At 39.0% G+C, this 15,960-nt stretch overlaps 1 protein-coding gene across 1 annotated transcript in view; it reads left to right on the top strand.

The window, feature by feature from the left end:
• CAMK4 (calcium/calmodulin dependent protein kinase IV) overlaps positions 1-15,960 on the top strand; it is a gene marked incomplete at its 3' end in the record, with an annotated part of 222,803 nt that overhangs the window by 135,304 nt on the left and 71,539 nt on the right. The window contains exons 3-4 of the mRNA XM_079703277.1: positions 519-581; positions 2,562-2,644. Coding sequence (XP_079559403.1) covers positions 519-581; positions 2,562-2,644 — 146 coding nt within the window. The remainder of the gene's footprint in view (positions 1-518; positions 582-2,561; positions 2,645-15,960) is intronic.

Genomic DNA, 15,960 nt, shown 5'->3' with positions numbered 1-15,960 from the left:
TTCTTGATTATTTGAGCAAAATTTGGGGGGAGGACCCATATTGTAATGACTTGGATCTGGTGGATATCCCTGACTCAAGTCACTTTGGCCAGAGAAGAGAGTACTCTGATTGGTTAGGCTGGGTTATGTGCTCACTTCTGTGGGAAAAAGGCAGGCAAAGTGATTGACAGCTCCAATGGGTTTGGGTCAAGGATCCAAAAAAGAAAGGAAGAGAAGGAGGAGAAATAGGTTGAAATAGTTGTGCCTTAGTGGTGATAGCGATAATTTTTGATGGCAAAGTGGCCACACAAGCGGTCTGACAAGTTGTGACCCATATTTGTAACTAGTTCTCTTTATGTCTGAAACAGAGAGGAAAGACATGCAGCTGGACAAAAAAGGGAGGAAGGCAACACTTAGAAATTAACCTCTGCCATTGACCTGATTCAACCAGGTGGTTATTGCTGTTTCTGACTCTCTGCTACAATGAAGATATTTCTAAGGTGGGAGTATCTTTCAGTTTCTCTCATTTTGCCTTTTAGGTGGACAAAAAAATCGTAAGGACTGAGATAGGAGTTCTTCTTCGCCTCTCACATCCAAACATTGTAAGTGGTTTTTAGCCTGTTATTTCAAATAATCTCCAATGTTATAGGATGAGATTTTTGTTCTTTACTGTCCATTCTGATGATGAGAAAGGGATTCTTCCACCTCCAGTAAGTAGCCACCTTAGCCTAGCTCTTGTCCTTATCTGATCCCGTTTTTCAATTATTTTTAACTGAATAAATCTTAAGAATAATATCCCTTGAAAGAGTTTCAAAATGGGCAGATCAGCAATATATACCATTGATGTTTTCATGCATAAGAGGATAACTAAAATTGGAGAGTTTTTTTCACTCTAATAAGACACTGGCTTTTTTCCTTTTGTGGGCCTATCTTACTAATATGCCATTGCTGAAAATGCCTGTGAAGAAAATGCATTGCTTTCCATAGTCATTTCACTCTCCTATGAGAGAGTATTTGCTTCAGAGTCAATGTGAAGATTCAAATAAATAATGTACTTGAATGGCGAAAATAAAACGTCCTCCCAAGCTCTGCTCTAGGCTATGTCCAGACAAAGGCACTGAGGGAAAGAAGGGCTGGGGAAAAGCTTTCCTGAGCCAATGAAGTGAAAAGAAGAAAATCATTTTCCAGGCCATAACTTGTTTCTATAAATTGAGTCACTTATGGAAAATATTTCACTCATTTCTCTGAGAAAGTTGTGGTGTTCCCAAGGATGACCTGCAATGCTTAGGCTCAAGGCAAAGTGCTTAAAACTTGTATATTAGTTAGCAATGCACTCAGCTGTAAATAACAGAAAACTTGAATATGGTGGTCTAAACAAATATTTTTCTTATGTTGTAAGAAATCAGAAGGCAGGCAGTTGTTAACACTCGTTCATTTCCTCAGTGATGCCATCCAGGACCCAGACACCTTCCATCCATTGGTTCGCCCATCTTCAGTGCACTGGCTTTCACCTTCATGCTTTTCCCTCATGGTCCTAAAATGGCTGCTCCACAGTGTTCACAAGTCTTCAGGTCTATATTCAAGACAGAAAGTAGTGGAAAGGCTAACGAGCAGAGTCTGATGAGAAGTGTAAAGGCTTTTTCCAGAATTTCCAGCTGCAGTAGAATTCTCTTCAGTTTGTGGCCACAAGATCTGGTCACAAGATCACCCTAAACTGCATGGAGACTGGAAAATTAGGGAGTAGGGTTATCATAAGTGGCTTAGACCAAACATAATCCATAATTTAAGGCCAGGTACCTTGCTTCCCTAAACAAATCAGGGTTCTGTTTGCAGTAAAGTAGGGGGAGAAGGGCTTTGGGTAAGCAATTAACAACATTTACCATATATAATCACCACTTTTACATTATCCGTTTTATTTCTTTCAAAGAGAAGTCAATATGGAATTTTCCTCAAATATAGATCAGTCCTGGTCACTAGATTCTCAGAAGGAAAATATCCAAAATTGGATAGATTATCTGAATGTGATGAAAACCCTGTTATGGTCAATCAAATCACTATCACTGTTACTTTTCTGAGTATCCTTTCATCTACCAGCAACTTTTTAGCTGTTAAGGGATTCCCTTTCCCTACAGACAGACTTTAACCTGGTCCTGTTCTGTCTCAGACCCCTAATTGAAGTCCCTTTCTAGGAGAAAGAGGCATTTGCATCTCTACCAACCATGATGCTTTCAAATGGTTTAGGAAGTTTTGTTTGCTTCTGTTTTTTTTTGTTTTTTTTTTTAATTCTGTTGAAATGCAGAAATTGGGATGATTTGGCAAAATTTAAGCATTTCTAGGGCAGGTATCTTTCAACTATCAAGATGAAAAATATAAAAACTCAAAAGGACCTTTGAAGAAATGAGGTAACTGATAAAAACAACCAGAGAGTGACAAATGATTGCCTGGTACTAGAATAAGGAAGCTTTTTTAACCATGATTCAACATATTGCTGTTACAGAGAGTGCTGTTGTAGCCATAATTTTAACTATTTCCTAGAAAGTTGAAAATAAAGAATTTGTGATTTTTTTAATATCTTTTCCCAGATAAAACTTAAAGAGATATTTGAAACCCCTACAGAAATCAGTCTGGTCCTAGAACTCGTCACAGGAGGAGAGCTGTTTGACAGGTGAGTAGGTCCTGGCAATGTGACCACAGTAAGGTTTTGCTTCCAGTCACTAAAAATAACCAAAAGGAAATTTCTCCTGAAATTTTTCATAATGACATATTATACCAGTTGATAACTTCTACTAAAATAAATCTTAAAAGGAGTATAGAATGGAAAGAAAGTGATATTTGATAAGATGTGGGTAGACTAAAATTTAGGATGCTTAGTGAACAAAAATAGAAACATTGTACTATTTACTTCTGAAAACATTTACTTCTAGATAAAAAGCAGAATTTCTAAAGTCATACTAAATCTAAACTAAACAGTAAGATTTATGAGAATATTTTGTGAGAAAATGTTCAATGAGAATTATAGAAAGTTAAACATGTATTTATAATAGTATTCTTTATTATGATCCAAAAGCCATAAAAATCAATTCTCTCCAAATGATTGTTTCTAGGCCTACTTTCTTTGTTAGGCTGTGTAAAGAGTTCCAAGTTGCAGAGAAAAACATGTTCTGTTATATCCAATTATAGCCAATTTTAGTTGTCTGTTCATATGTTCATCACGCAAGGCAGAGGTTTGAGGATGGCAGGGAGTATTTCTGGAAATCCGGTAGAGCATAATATAGGCGCACTATTTGTACAAGAGACACACACTTTAAGCTTCCATAGCTTTCCTACCCTCCTCATCTTCTCCGAATTCCCTCTTTGCCCTGACGGGCTCTTGGGAGCTCTTTGCTGTGCTGAACAGGGTAATTAAGCAAGAATGGAATTGGAAGAAGACAAAGAGACTGAGTAGGTATATATCAGAAATGGTAAGAAACTGAAGTTTCTGTGGTGTAAAGGTCTTGTTGGTTGAAGAAAGGGTTAAGAGAGAAGTGGACTGAAGACAGAAGACAGAAGAGAGGTTGATGAACTGCTAATGTAGCATGAGTGCCTGGAGCACAGTAAATTCTCAATAAATATTTGCTGCATGAATGGGTGAGTGAGCAACTGCTACAATGAATGGACTCTGAGGAGAAAGATACCTAAGGGTTTAGAATGTGTTAGGAGAAGAGCATGCCTCCCCTTCCTCCCCACCTCTACTCTACCCAGTTAAATTTACTGCCTCTTTAAGAGCTTCCAAAAGTCTTCGTATTTGGTTTTCAAAGTTCCTGTCTGCTTTTAATGTTACCCAGTGCAGATTTGGATCTTCAGATAGGAAGGAGCAAAATGGCCTTGATTGGAGCTACATATGTATCTTCAACATTTTGTTCAGATGTATATTAAAGTTTCCTTAGAGCAAGTTATGTGAATTTATCAGATTTTTTAAATTGTAGCATTTAAACTATATTCATTCTTTACAAATAAATGAATCACCTGAGGGAAGTAAGCATAGGTAGCCTAGACATATATTGATACTTCTTGTGGTATTTGGCTCATAGTCAGTTGGACTCATGGTTTTAAATCTTAACTTAAGGAACAAACAACTAACATAGAGGTTTGCTTAACTTCTCTGAACCTCAGAACAAATTTGAAGCTGTACTATGATCCTAAGGAAGCTGAGACACTCTGATCCACTATAAGGATAGCCTTATCCTAAAACTGTCATGATCCCATATGCTTAGTCAAGACTCTTCTGGACTAGTTTATTTGAATGTTGCCTAAATTTGCCAATAATTGGTCCTTTTTCAACAACTTTTTAGCTGACTCTTTCATGGACATATTCCTTCTTTAGGTACATTAACACAGTCAAATTATAGTTAGATCCTGCTGGTTTGGAGTCGTGAGATCTTCCTAAGGAAGACTTACATATTTCTCTGCTAATTATGGTCTAACAGAGAAAAATCTCCTGTTCTTTGTAAATAATTGCAGGACAGGAATTTCACAATGAAGTTGTCATCTACCAATGGCACTTACTATTTATCGTCTAACCTCTGTTTGAATCATTTTGGAATCAGGAGTCTCTTTCCTTCCCTTCTCCCCAGGCTTTCTGGTTCTCTCATCTTGCAGTCTAGTTGATTTTGATGGAATAGAGTTAATTCAGCTATAGATAAGAGTGAAAAACTAAATGCTGTAGATAAATTTCATTTACAGTGATAAATGGATGAAATATTTGGATTTAACAGAGGACATCTAAAGAATGGCAGACAGCCAGTAGAGCACTCAACTACTCTATAAATTCTTAGTGGTCGTAGGTAATAGACTTTTTTCCCCCTGAATGTTGTTGTCCACATATCTGTTGCCATTAAGTTACTTAATTCTACAGTTATCTTTAAATTTGTATCAAACTGAAACTATATCCTGCATTATTATCCATTTATTGCTTTCTTTCTTGAGAGTTAAAAATCAAAATATGGTCTCTTTTTCCTGTACTTAGGTCAAAAACCAAACATATTTAATTGTAATGATAGAAATTCATTTCTGGTCTAATGATGACTCTAATAGTATCTAATGAATGAACAAATGGAGCAACTGATGAAGCGATAATTATGTTAGTCCACTATAGTCAAAATGGTTGTATTTTATTAACAAAAGATCTGTTCTATGGTGCTCCTAAAAACCAAAACATGCTAAATCCAAGTGGAATCTGCTGCTTCATGTAGAGTATGGATAGTAAATTGCATAGGACAATGGATTACAATTTTGGGGATTAAAATCAGTGATATTTTGTGTCCAAGAAAATCCCCCCAAAATATTTCCACAAAATTACGATATCATGGAAAAACCTCCAGAAAATTTTCTGTTCCATCTTTCTCAATCTAGTCACAATTCTTGTAATTGTGGGCTTTTTAAGTGGACAAGTTCTGAGGTTGTTTAAGAGTAAATTTTCAGGAGAGGGGGAAGATGGCGGAAGAGTAAGACGTGGAGATCATCTTCCTCCCCACAGATACACCAGAAATACATCTACACGTGGAACAACTCCTACAGAACACCTACTGAACGCTGGCAGAAGACCTCAGACCTCCCAAAAGGCAAGAAACTCCCCACGTACGTGGGTAGGGCAAAAGAAAAAAGAATAAACAGAGACAAAAGAATAGGGACGGGACCTGCACCAGTGGGAGGGAGCTGTGAAGGAGGAAAGGTTTCCACACACTAGGAAGCCCCTTCGCGGGCGGAGACTGCGGGTGGCGGAGGGGGAAAGCTTCGGAGCCGCGGAGGAGAGCACAGCAACAGGGGTGCGGAGGGCAAAACGGAGAGATTCCCGCACAGAGGATTGGTGCCGACCAGCACTCACCAGCCCGAGAGGCTTGTCTGCTCACCCGCCGGGGCAAGCGGGGTTGGGAGCTAAGGCTCGGGCTTCGGTAGGAGCGCAGGGTGAGGACTGGGGTTGGCTGCGTGAACACACCCTGCAGGGGGTTAGTGCACCACGGCTAGCCCGGAGGGACTCCGGGGAAAAGTTTGGACCTGCCGAAGAGGCAAGAGACTTTTTCTTGCCTCTTTGTTTCCTGGTGTGCGAGGAGAGGGGATTCAGAGCACTGCTTAAAGGAGCTCCAGAGACGGGCGCCAGCCGCGGCTAACAGTGCGGACCCCAGAGACAGGCATGAGACGCTAAGGCTGCTCCTGCCGCCACCACCAACAAACCTGTGTGCGAGCGCAGGTCACTGTCCACGCCCCCCTTCTGGGAGCCTGTGCAGCCAGCCACTGCCGGGGTCCCGGGATCCAGGGACAACTTCCCTGGGAGAACGCACGGCGCGCCTCAGGCTGGTGCAATATCCCGCCGGCCTCTGCCGCCGCAGGCTCGCCCCGCATCCACACCCCTCCCTTCCCCCGGCCTGAGTGAGCCAGAGCCCCTGAATCAGCGGCTCCTTTAACCCCGTCCTGTCTGAGCGAAGAACAGACGCCCTCAGGCGACCTATACGCACAGGCGGGGCCAAATCCAAAGCTGAGCCCTGGGAGCTGTGCGAACAAAGAAGAGAAAGGGAAATCTCTCCCAGCAGCCTCAGGAGCAGCGGATTAAATCTCCACAATCAACTTGATGTACCCTGCGTCTGTGGAATACATGAATAGACAACGAATCATCCCAAATTGAGGAGGTGGACTTTGAGAGCAAGATTTATTATTCGTTCCCCTTTTAATCTTTTTGTGAGTGTGTATGTGTATGCTTCCATGTGAGATTTTGTCTGTATAGCTTTACTTTCACCCTTTGTCCTAGGGTTCTATCCATCCGTTTTTTTTTAATTGCTTTTCTTAATAATTATTTTTTATTTTAATAACTTTAATTTATTTTATCTTTTATTTTATCCTCTTTCTTTCTCTTTCTTTCTTTCTTTCTTTCTTTCTTTCTTTCTTTCTTTCTTTCTTTCTTTCTTTCTTTCTTTCTACTTTTTCTCCCTTTTATTCTGAGCTGTGTGGATGAAAGGCTCTTGGTGCTGCAGCCAGGAGTCATGGCTGTGCCTCTGAGGTGGGAGAGCCAACTTCAGGACACTGGTCCACAAGAGACCTCCCAGCTCCACATAATATCAAATGGCTAAAATCTCCTAGAGATCTCCATCTCAACACCAGCACACAGCTTCACTCAACGACCAGCAAGCTACAGTGCTGGACACCCTATGTCAAACAACTAGCAAGACAGGAACACAACCCCACCCATTAACAGAGAGGCTGCCAAAAAGCATAATAAGTCCACAGACACCCCAAAACACACCACCAGATGTGGACCTGCCCACCAGAAAGACAAGATCCAGCCTTATCCACCAGAACACAGGCACTAGTCCCCTCCACCAGGAAGCCAACACAACCCACTGAACCAGCTTTAGCCACTGGGGACAGACACCAAAAACAACGGGAACTACGAACCTGCAGCCTGCAAAAAGGAGACCCCAAACAGAGTAAGATAAGCAAAATGAGAAGACAGAAAAACACACAGCAGATGAAGGAGCAAGATAAAAACCCACCAGACCTAACAAATGGAGAGGAAATAGGCAGTCTACCTGAAAAAGAATTCAGAATAATGATAGTAAAGATGATCCAAAATCTTGGAAATAGAATAGACAAAATGCAAGAAACATTTAACAAGGACCTAGAAGAACTACAGATGAAACAAGCAATGATGAACAACACAATAAATGAAATTTAAAATACTCTAGATGGGATCAATAGCAGAATAACTGAGGCAGAAGAACGGATAAGTGACGTGGAAGATAAAATAGTGGAAATAACTACTGCAGAGCAGAGGAAAGAAAAAAGAATGAAAGGAACTGAGGACAGTCTCAGAGACCTCTGGGACAACACTAAAAACACCAACATTCACGTTATAGGGGTCCCAGAAGAAGAAGAGAAAAAGAAAGGGACTGAGAAAATATTTGAAGAGATTATAGTTGAAAACTTCCCTAATATGGGAAAGGAAATAGTTAATCAAGTCCAGGAAGCACAGAGAGTCCCATGCAGGATAAATCCAAGGAGAAACACGCCAAGACACATGTTCCTCAAACTGTCAAAAATTAAATACAAAGAAAACATTTTAAAAGCAACAAGGGAAAAACAACAAATAACACACAAGGGAATCCACATAATGTTAACAGCTGATCTTTCAGCAGAAAACTTGCAAGCCAGAAGGGACTGGCAGCACATATTTAAAGTGATGAAGGAGAAAAACCTGCAACCAAGATTACTCTACCCAGCAAGGATCTCATTCAGTTTTTATGGAGAAATTAAAACGTTTACAGACAAGCAAAAGCTGAGAGAGTTCAGCACCACCAAACCATCTTTACAACAAATGCTAAAGGAACTTCTCTAGGCAAGAAACACAGGAGAAGGAAAAGACCTACAATAACAAACCCAAAACAATTAAGGAAATGGGAATAGGAACATACATATCGATAATTACCTTAAATGTAAATGGATTAAATGCTCCCACCAAAAGACACAGATTGGCTGAATGGATACAAAAACAAGACCCATATATATGCTGTCTACAAGAGACCCACTTCAGACCTAGAGACACATACAGACTGAAAGTGAGGGGATGGAAAAAGATATTCCATGCAAAAGGAAACCAAAAGAAAGTTGGAGTAGCAATTCTCATATCAGACAAAATAGACTTTAAAATAAAGACTATTAGAAGAGACAAAGAAGGACACTACATAAGGATCAAGGGATCGATCCAAGAAGAAGATATAACAGTTGTAAATATTTATGCACCCAACATAGGAGCACCTCAATACATAAGGCAAATACTAACAGCCATAAAAGGGGAAATCGACAGTAACACAATCATAGTAGGGAACTTTAACACCCCACTTTCACCAATGGACAGATCATCCAAAATGAAAATAAATAAGGAAACACAGGATTTAAATGATACATTAAACAAGATGGACTTAATTGATATTTATAGGACATTCCATCCAAATACAACAGAATACACATTTTTCTCAAGTGCTCATGGAACATTCTCCGGGATAGATCATATCGTGGGTCACAAATCAAGCCTTGGTAAATTTAAGAAAATTGAAATTGTATCAAGTATCTTTTCTGACCACAATGCTATAAGACTAGATATCAATTATAGGAAAAGATCTGTAAAAAATACAAACACATGGAGGCTAAACAATACACTAATTAATAACGAAGTAATCACTGAAGAAATCAAAGAGGAAATAAAAAAATACCTAGAAACAAATGACAATGGAGACACAACAACCCAAAACCTATGGGATGCAGCAAAAGCAGTTCTAAGAGGGAAGTCTATAGCAATACAATCCTAACTTAAGAAACAGGAAACATCTCGAATAAACAACCTAACCTTGCACCTAAAGCAATTAGAGAAAGAAGAACAAAAAAAACCCAAATTTAGCAGAAGGAAAGAAGTCATAAAGATCAGATCAGAAATAAATGAAAAAGAAATGAAGGAAACGATAGCAAAGATCAATAAAACTAAAAGCTGGTTCTTTGAGAAGATAAACAAAATTGATAAACCATTAGCCAGACTCATCAAGGAAAGGAGAAGACTCAAATCAATAGAATTAGAAATGAAAAAGGAGAGGTAACAACTGACACTGCAGAAATACAAAAGATCATGAGAGATTACTACAAGTAACTCTATGCCAATAAAATGGACAACCTGGAAGAAATGGACAAATTCTTAGAAATGCACAACCTGCCAAGACTGAATCAGGAAGAAATAGAAAATATGAACAGACCAATCACAAGCACTGAAATTGAAAGTGTGATTAAAAATCTTCCAACAAACAAAAGCCCAGGACCAGATGGCTTCACAGGCGAATTCTATCAAGCATTTAGAGAAGAGCTAACACCTATCCTTCTCAAGCTCTTCCAAAATATAGCAGAGGGAGGAACACTCCCAAACTCATTCTACGAGGCCACCATCACCCTGATACCAAAACCGGACAAGGATGTCACAAAGAAAGAAAACTACAGGCCAATATCACTGATGAACATAGATGCAAAAATCCTCAACAAAATACTAGCAAACAGAATCCAACAGCACATTAAAAGGATCATACACCATGATCAAGTGGGGTTTATCCCAGGAATGCAAGGATTCTTCAATATATGCAAATCAATCAACATGATACACCGTATTAACAAATGGATGGAGAAAAAACATACGATCATCTCGATAGATGCAGAGAAAGCTTTTGACAAAATTCAACACCCATTTATGATAAAAACCCTGCAGTAAGTAAGCATAGAGGGAACTTTCCTCAACATAATAAAGGCCATATATGACAAACCCACAGCCAGCGTCGTCCTCAATGGTGAAAAACTGAAACCATTCCCACTAAGATCAGGAACAAGACTAGGTTGCCCACTCTCACCTCTCTTATTCAACATGGTTTTGGAAGTTTTAACAACAGCAATCAGAGAAGAAAAGGAAATAAAAGGAATCCAAATCTGAAAAGAAGAAGTAAAGCTGTCACGGCAGATGACATGATACTATACATAGAGAATCCTAAAGATGCTACCAGAAAAATACTAGAGCTAATCAATGAATTTGGTAAAGTAGCAGGATACAAAATTAATGCACAGAAATTTCTGGCATTCCTATACACTAATGGTGAAAAATCTGAAAGTGAAATCAAGAAAACACTCCCATTTACCATTGCAACAAAAAGAATAAAATATCTAGGAATAAACCTACCTAAGGAGACAAAAGACCTGTATGCAGAAAATTATAAGACACTGATGAAAGAAATTAAAGATGATACAAATAGATGGAGAGATATACCATGGTCTTAGATTGGAAGAATCAACATTGTGAAAATGACTCTATTACCCAAAGCAATCTACAGATTCAATGCAATCCCTATCAAACTACCACTGGCATTTTTCACAGAACTAGAACAAAAAATTTCACAATTTGTATGGAAACACAAAAGACCCCGAGTAGCCAAAGCCATCTTGAGAACGAAAAACAGAGCTTGAGGAATCAGGCTCCCAGACTTCAGACTATACTACAAAGCTACAGTAATCAAGACAGTATGGTACTGGCACAAAAACAGAAAGATAGATCAATGGAACAGCATAGAAAGCCCAGAGATAAACCCACACACATATGGTCAACTTATCTTTGATAAAGGAGGCAGGAATGTACAATAGGGAAAGGACAGCCTCTTCAATAAGTGGTGCTGGGAAAACTGGACACGTACATGTGAAAGTATGAGATTAGATCACTCCCTAACACCATACGCAAAAATAAGCTCAAAATGGTTTAAAGACCTAAATGTAAGGCCAGACACTATAAAACTCTTAGAGGAAAACATGGGCAGAACACTCTATGACATAAATCACAGCAAGATCCTTTTTGACCCACCTCCTAGAGAAATGGAAATAAAGACAAAAATAAACACATGGGACCTAATGAAACTTAAAAGCTTTTGCACTGCAAAAGAAACCACAAACAAGACCAAAAGACAACCCTCAGAATGGGAGAAAATATTTGCAAATGAAGCAACTGGCAAAGGATTAATCTCCAAAATTTACAAGCAGGTCTTGCAGCTCAATAACAAAAAAACAAAGAACCCAATCAAAAAATGTGCAGAAGATCTAAATGGACATTTCTCCAAAGAAGATCTACAGATTGCCAACAAACACATGAAAGAATGCTCAACATCATTAATCATTAGAGAAATGCAAATCAAAACTACAATGAGATATCATCTCACACCAGTCAGAATGGCCATCATCAAAAAATCTAGAAACAATAAATGCTGGAGGGCTTCCCTGGTGGCGCAGTGGTTGAGAGTCCGCCTGCCGATGCAGGGGACATGGGTTCATGCCCCGGTCCAGGAGGATCCCATATGCCGCGGAGCGGCTGGGCCCGTGAGCCATGGCTGCTGAGCCTGCGCATCCGGAGCTTGTGCTCCGCAACGGGAGAGGCCACAACAGTGAGAGGCCCGTGTACCAAAAAAATAAAAAAAAATTTAAAAAAAATGCTGGAGATGTTGTGGAGAAGGTACACTCTTGCACTGCTGGTCGGAATGTGAATTGGTACAGCCACTATGGAGAACAGTATGGAGGTTCCTTAAAAAACTAAAAATAGAACTACCATATGACCCAGCAATCCCACTACTGGGCATATACCCTGAGAAAACCATAATTCAAAAAGAGTCATGTACCAAAATCTTCATTGCAGCTCTATTTACAATAGCCAGGAGATGGATACAACCTCAGTATCCATCATCCAATGAATGGATAAAGAAGATGTGGTACATATATACAATGGAATATTACTCAGCCATAAAAAGAAACGAAATTGAGTTATTTGTAGTGAGATGGATGGATCTAGAGTCTGTCATACAGAGTGAAGTAGTCAGAAAGAGAAAGACAAATACCGTATTCTAACACATATATATGGAATTTAAGAAAAAAAATGTCATGAAGGACCTAGGGGTAAGACGGGAGTAAAGACACAGACCTACTAGAGAATGGACTTGAGGATATGGGGAGGGGGAAGGGTAAGCTGTGATAAAGTGAGAGAGTGGCATGGACATATATACACTACCAAACGTAAAATAGATAGCTAGTGGGAAGCAGCCGCATAGCACAGGGAGATCAGCTCGGTGCTTTGTGACCACCTGATGGGTGGGATAGGGAGGGTGGGAGGGAGGGAGACGCAAGAGGGAGGAGATATGGGAACATATGTATATGTATAAGTGATTCACTTTGTTATAAAGCAGAAACTAACACACCATTGTAAAGCAATTATACTCCAATAAAGATGTAAAAAAAAAAGAGTAAATTTTCAAATATTTTTTTTCCAGAAAATGATTGTATTTTTAGACAACTAATTTAGCAGTGTCCTTCTGGTCTTCTAATTAAATTTTTTAAAGTTTTTTTTTTCTGATTTTTGTGTAACTCCAGTATCAGAAGATCTTGTGAATTTTTAATTGTCTTTACTTTTCTGTTTTCTCCTTGTGTTTTTCCTTGCTAGGTTATGTTTTTTCAAATGCTAAACATTATGTATAAAAGGTTTTAGAATATGAGGCTTTAAATCTTGTTGCCTTCCAAAAGAGCAGATTTTATTTTGCTCCAGCAGGCAGTTAAGGTAAGGAACAGATCACTTTAATCTAATCAGGCAGTGGACTGATTCAAAGCTGAGCTTCCTGAGGGTGAATCTATTTCTTGTCAACTGTTACTCATAGGGTTTTGCTCTTTAAGGGTCCCAATTTAAGCCAGGGGATTTTGCCAGGGCCCCCCTTCCTTGACAGACAGACCCTAAATGCCAGCTTCTGTTCCCTCTACCCTGTGAGATGGCCCATCAGCTACTGATTTAGAATCAGTAAATGCTTTTAAAGGGAAAGCACAGGCATCAGGTATCAGGTTTGCTTTTCTGGATTTTTCTTCTCTTCTAGATCTTGGCTCCTAAAGCCTTAACTTCCTTGGTAACTCTGAGATGTCTTCAAATATACTTTAAAATATATTTTATTAGCTTGTTTTCATTGTTCTTGCCTGTACGCTTGTCTACCCCACCATTACTGAGAGCAAAAATTCAGTACATGTGGTTTTAAAAGTTCTTTCACAGACACTAGTGTGTCTTCCTCTTTTATGTCAACCCTTTGCGGCAAGCAGATGAAGAGCATTGTCCCCACTATACAGATGTAGAAACTGAGAAGGAGTCAAGGTAAATGATCTTCCCCAAATAGGCAGCTGATGTGTCTTTTTGTCCAACTCTTACTCCTCATATGGCCTCACTGTCTTTCTTATTAAATCCAGTTAGCACCTTTTAAATCATTTCCAAGGGAATAAACTATTGTTTATTGTGTTTATGGAGAATCCCTGATGTATTGGTTGGTCCTATGCAAAACTGTGTATAATTTAACTCACTCAATCACCCTTCATGTTTTTCTAAGGCATTATTTTCCCCATTTTTTTCAAGAACACCAACTGTAGAAATTGATAAGTGATAAAGTCAGGACTGAAACTCACATCTGTCTGACTACAAACTTTCTTTTTTCATTTCCCAAAAGTGAAAATATTCTCTTTCCAAATAACAAGTCATCAACATGCAGGGGAAGTAGTGCTTATGTTTGGGGATTATGAATTTACCCCATTAATTACCTGACAGAGTCCTAGTATATCAGTCCTAATAGTCATTTCTACTTCAGCATTCCTGGGTCTCTTACTCTTGGTAGAAGTAAATGGAATTTTCAGGACATTGTCATGAGGAAAAGATTCTAGAAATGGAACTTGGGTCTTTTCTCTAGTCTCCATGGAGTTGTGTCATGGTTGGTATTCTCGTTAACCAAAATCAGAACACATCTGAATTTGTGAAGACTATTGTGTCAAAAATTAGTCATTAATGTAATTGTCTAAAGTGAAGACCTATAAAATCCTATTGTCTAAAAGGATAATTTGTCACTATAATGAGGGCCATTTGTGAGTGCCTTTTGCGGTCCTGGCAGTGGCAGGGCATTCTACTAACCATGATCTCATTAATCTTCACAGCAACACATATACAAGGTAGGCCTTGATATATACATTTTGTAGACCAGATAACTGAGGATCAGAGTGTTCCTTTAACTACCATTAGGTCACTCAGTTTACATTGGATCTAATAATTACAACAACAATAATTAAATGAAACTGGACTCAAGTACGTTAGATTCCAAAGCATATGATTTTTCTACCATGCCATGCTGCTGCTATGTAAGCAAATGCCAGTACTCTTAATACTTAAAAATAAAACTTCAAATTAGTAATATAACATTTTGTTCTGCTTAAGTGTTGGCTTAACTTAAACGTTAATATATATATACTTGTTTTTCAACCATGGATATTTTAAATACGTCTTCCCTTATGCAGTTTTATCTGGCTACATATGAAGAAAACATATACTTTGATTTGGACTAGATTTAAAGTCTACTTTTCCCAGAAGCTTGGCTCTGAAGGGAAAAATAAAAGTGAGGTAGTAGAAAGGGACACAGGATAAATGGAGGCTTATCTATTATTTTAAGCTGGCACACTGGTAACACATTAATTTGCTGATGGGAAGGAGGCTACAGGATGGGGAAGCAGGAGAGATCTGTGTGAGAGGGACTTTTATTTGGAACATCCCAGAGAAGACACTGAAGGAATAAGATCTAGAGCCACATAAAAGGGTTTGTTTTAAAAAAAAGTTTCCCTCTTCTTCAGAAGCATAGTCAAGCTGCAGAAGAATCAAAGGACCTACAATAGTCACAACAGTTTTGAAAAAGAGGACTTAATATCAGGGCTGGGATATAATTCTAGCCTACTTACAAACTAACAAGTTAGCCTTGTACACCTTCATGGATGTTGGGAAAAAATATGAGACTCCTGGTCAGAGTCCCATGGGGGCATCACAGCAGGCTCAAATGGATGCCTGCAGACAGAGTAGGGTGCGTTCTAGGAGAGGAAATAACTTATATTGTCCATAAACAGGCAAATGAACAAACAAAATGTACAATGGAGTATCATTCACCAATGAAAAGGAATGTTCCTTTGATATATACTGTAACATGGATGAACCTCAAAAACATTATGCTAATTTAAAAAAAAAAAACAGGAAAGACTACATATTTTATGACTCCATTTATCTGGAATTTCCGGAAGGGGCAAACCTATAGAGACAGAAAGCAAAGCAGTGGTTGCCTAGGACTGGGAATGGGATTGTGTTGGGGGAGAGGAGAGTGTAAGAGGTTTAAGTAGCTCAGACTTGATAGGCTCTATTCTTTCAGTATTGTTGAAGAGAAATTGATCTCCTAACAATGGCTGGGAGAGAATGGAATAGAACACTTGAGGAAAGAAGTGGTAAAGTTGGAAATGTGAGAACAGACAAGAATAAATTCTTTCCAGAAGCACTAAGGATCTGCCTAGGCCAGAGGCTATGTGTTTTTGGAGAATCTGGTCTGTGTTAGTTTATATTGTTGG

The sequence above is a fragment of the Hyperoodon ampullatus genome, assembly GCF_949752795.1.
Source record: "Hyperoodon ampullatus genome assembly, chromosome: 4".
NCBI classification, from domain to species: domain Eukaryota; kingdom Metazoa; phylum Chordata; class Mammalia; order Artiodactyla; family Ziphiidae; genus Hyperoodon; species Hyperoodon ampullatus.
Note: the sequence above shows the minus strand (reverse complement) of the source record. Positions and strands in the feature narration are given on the sequence as shown.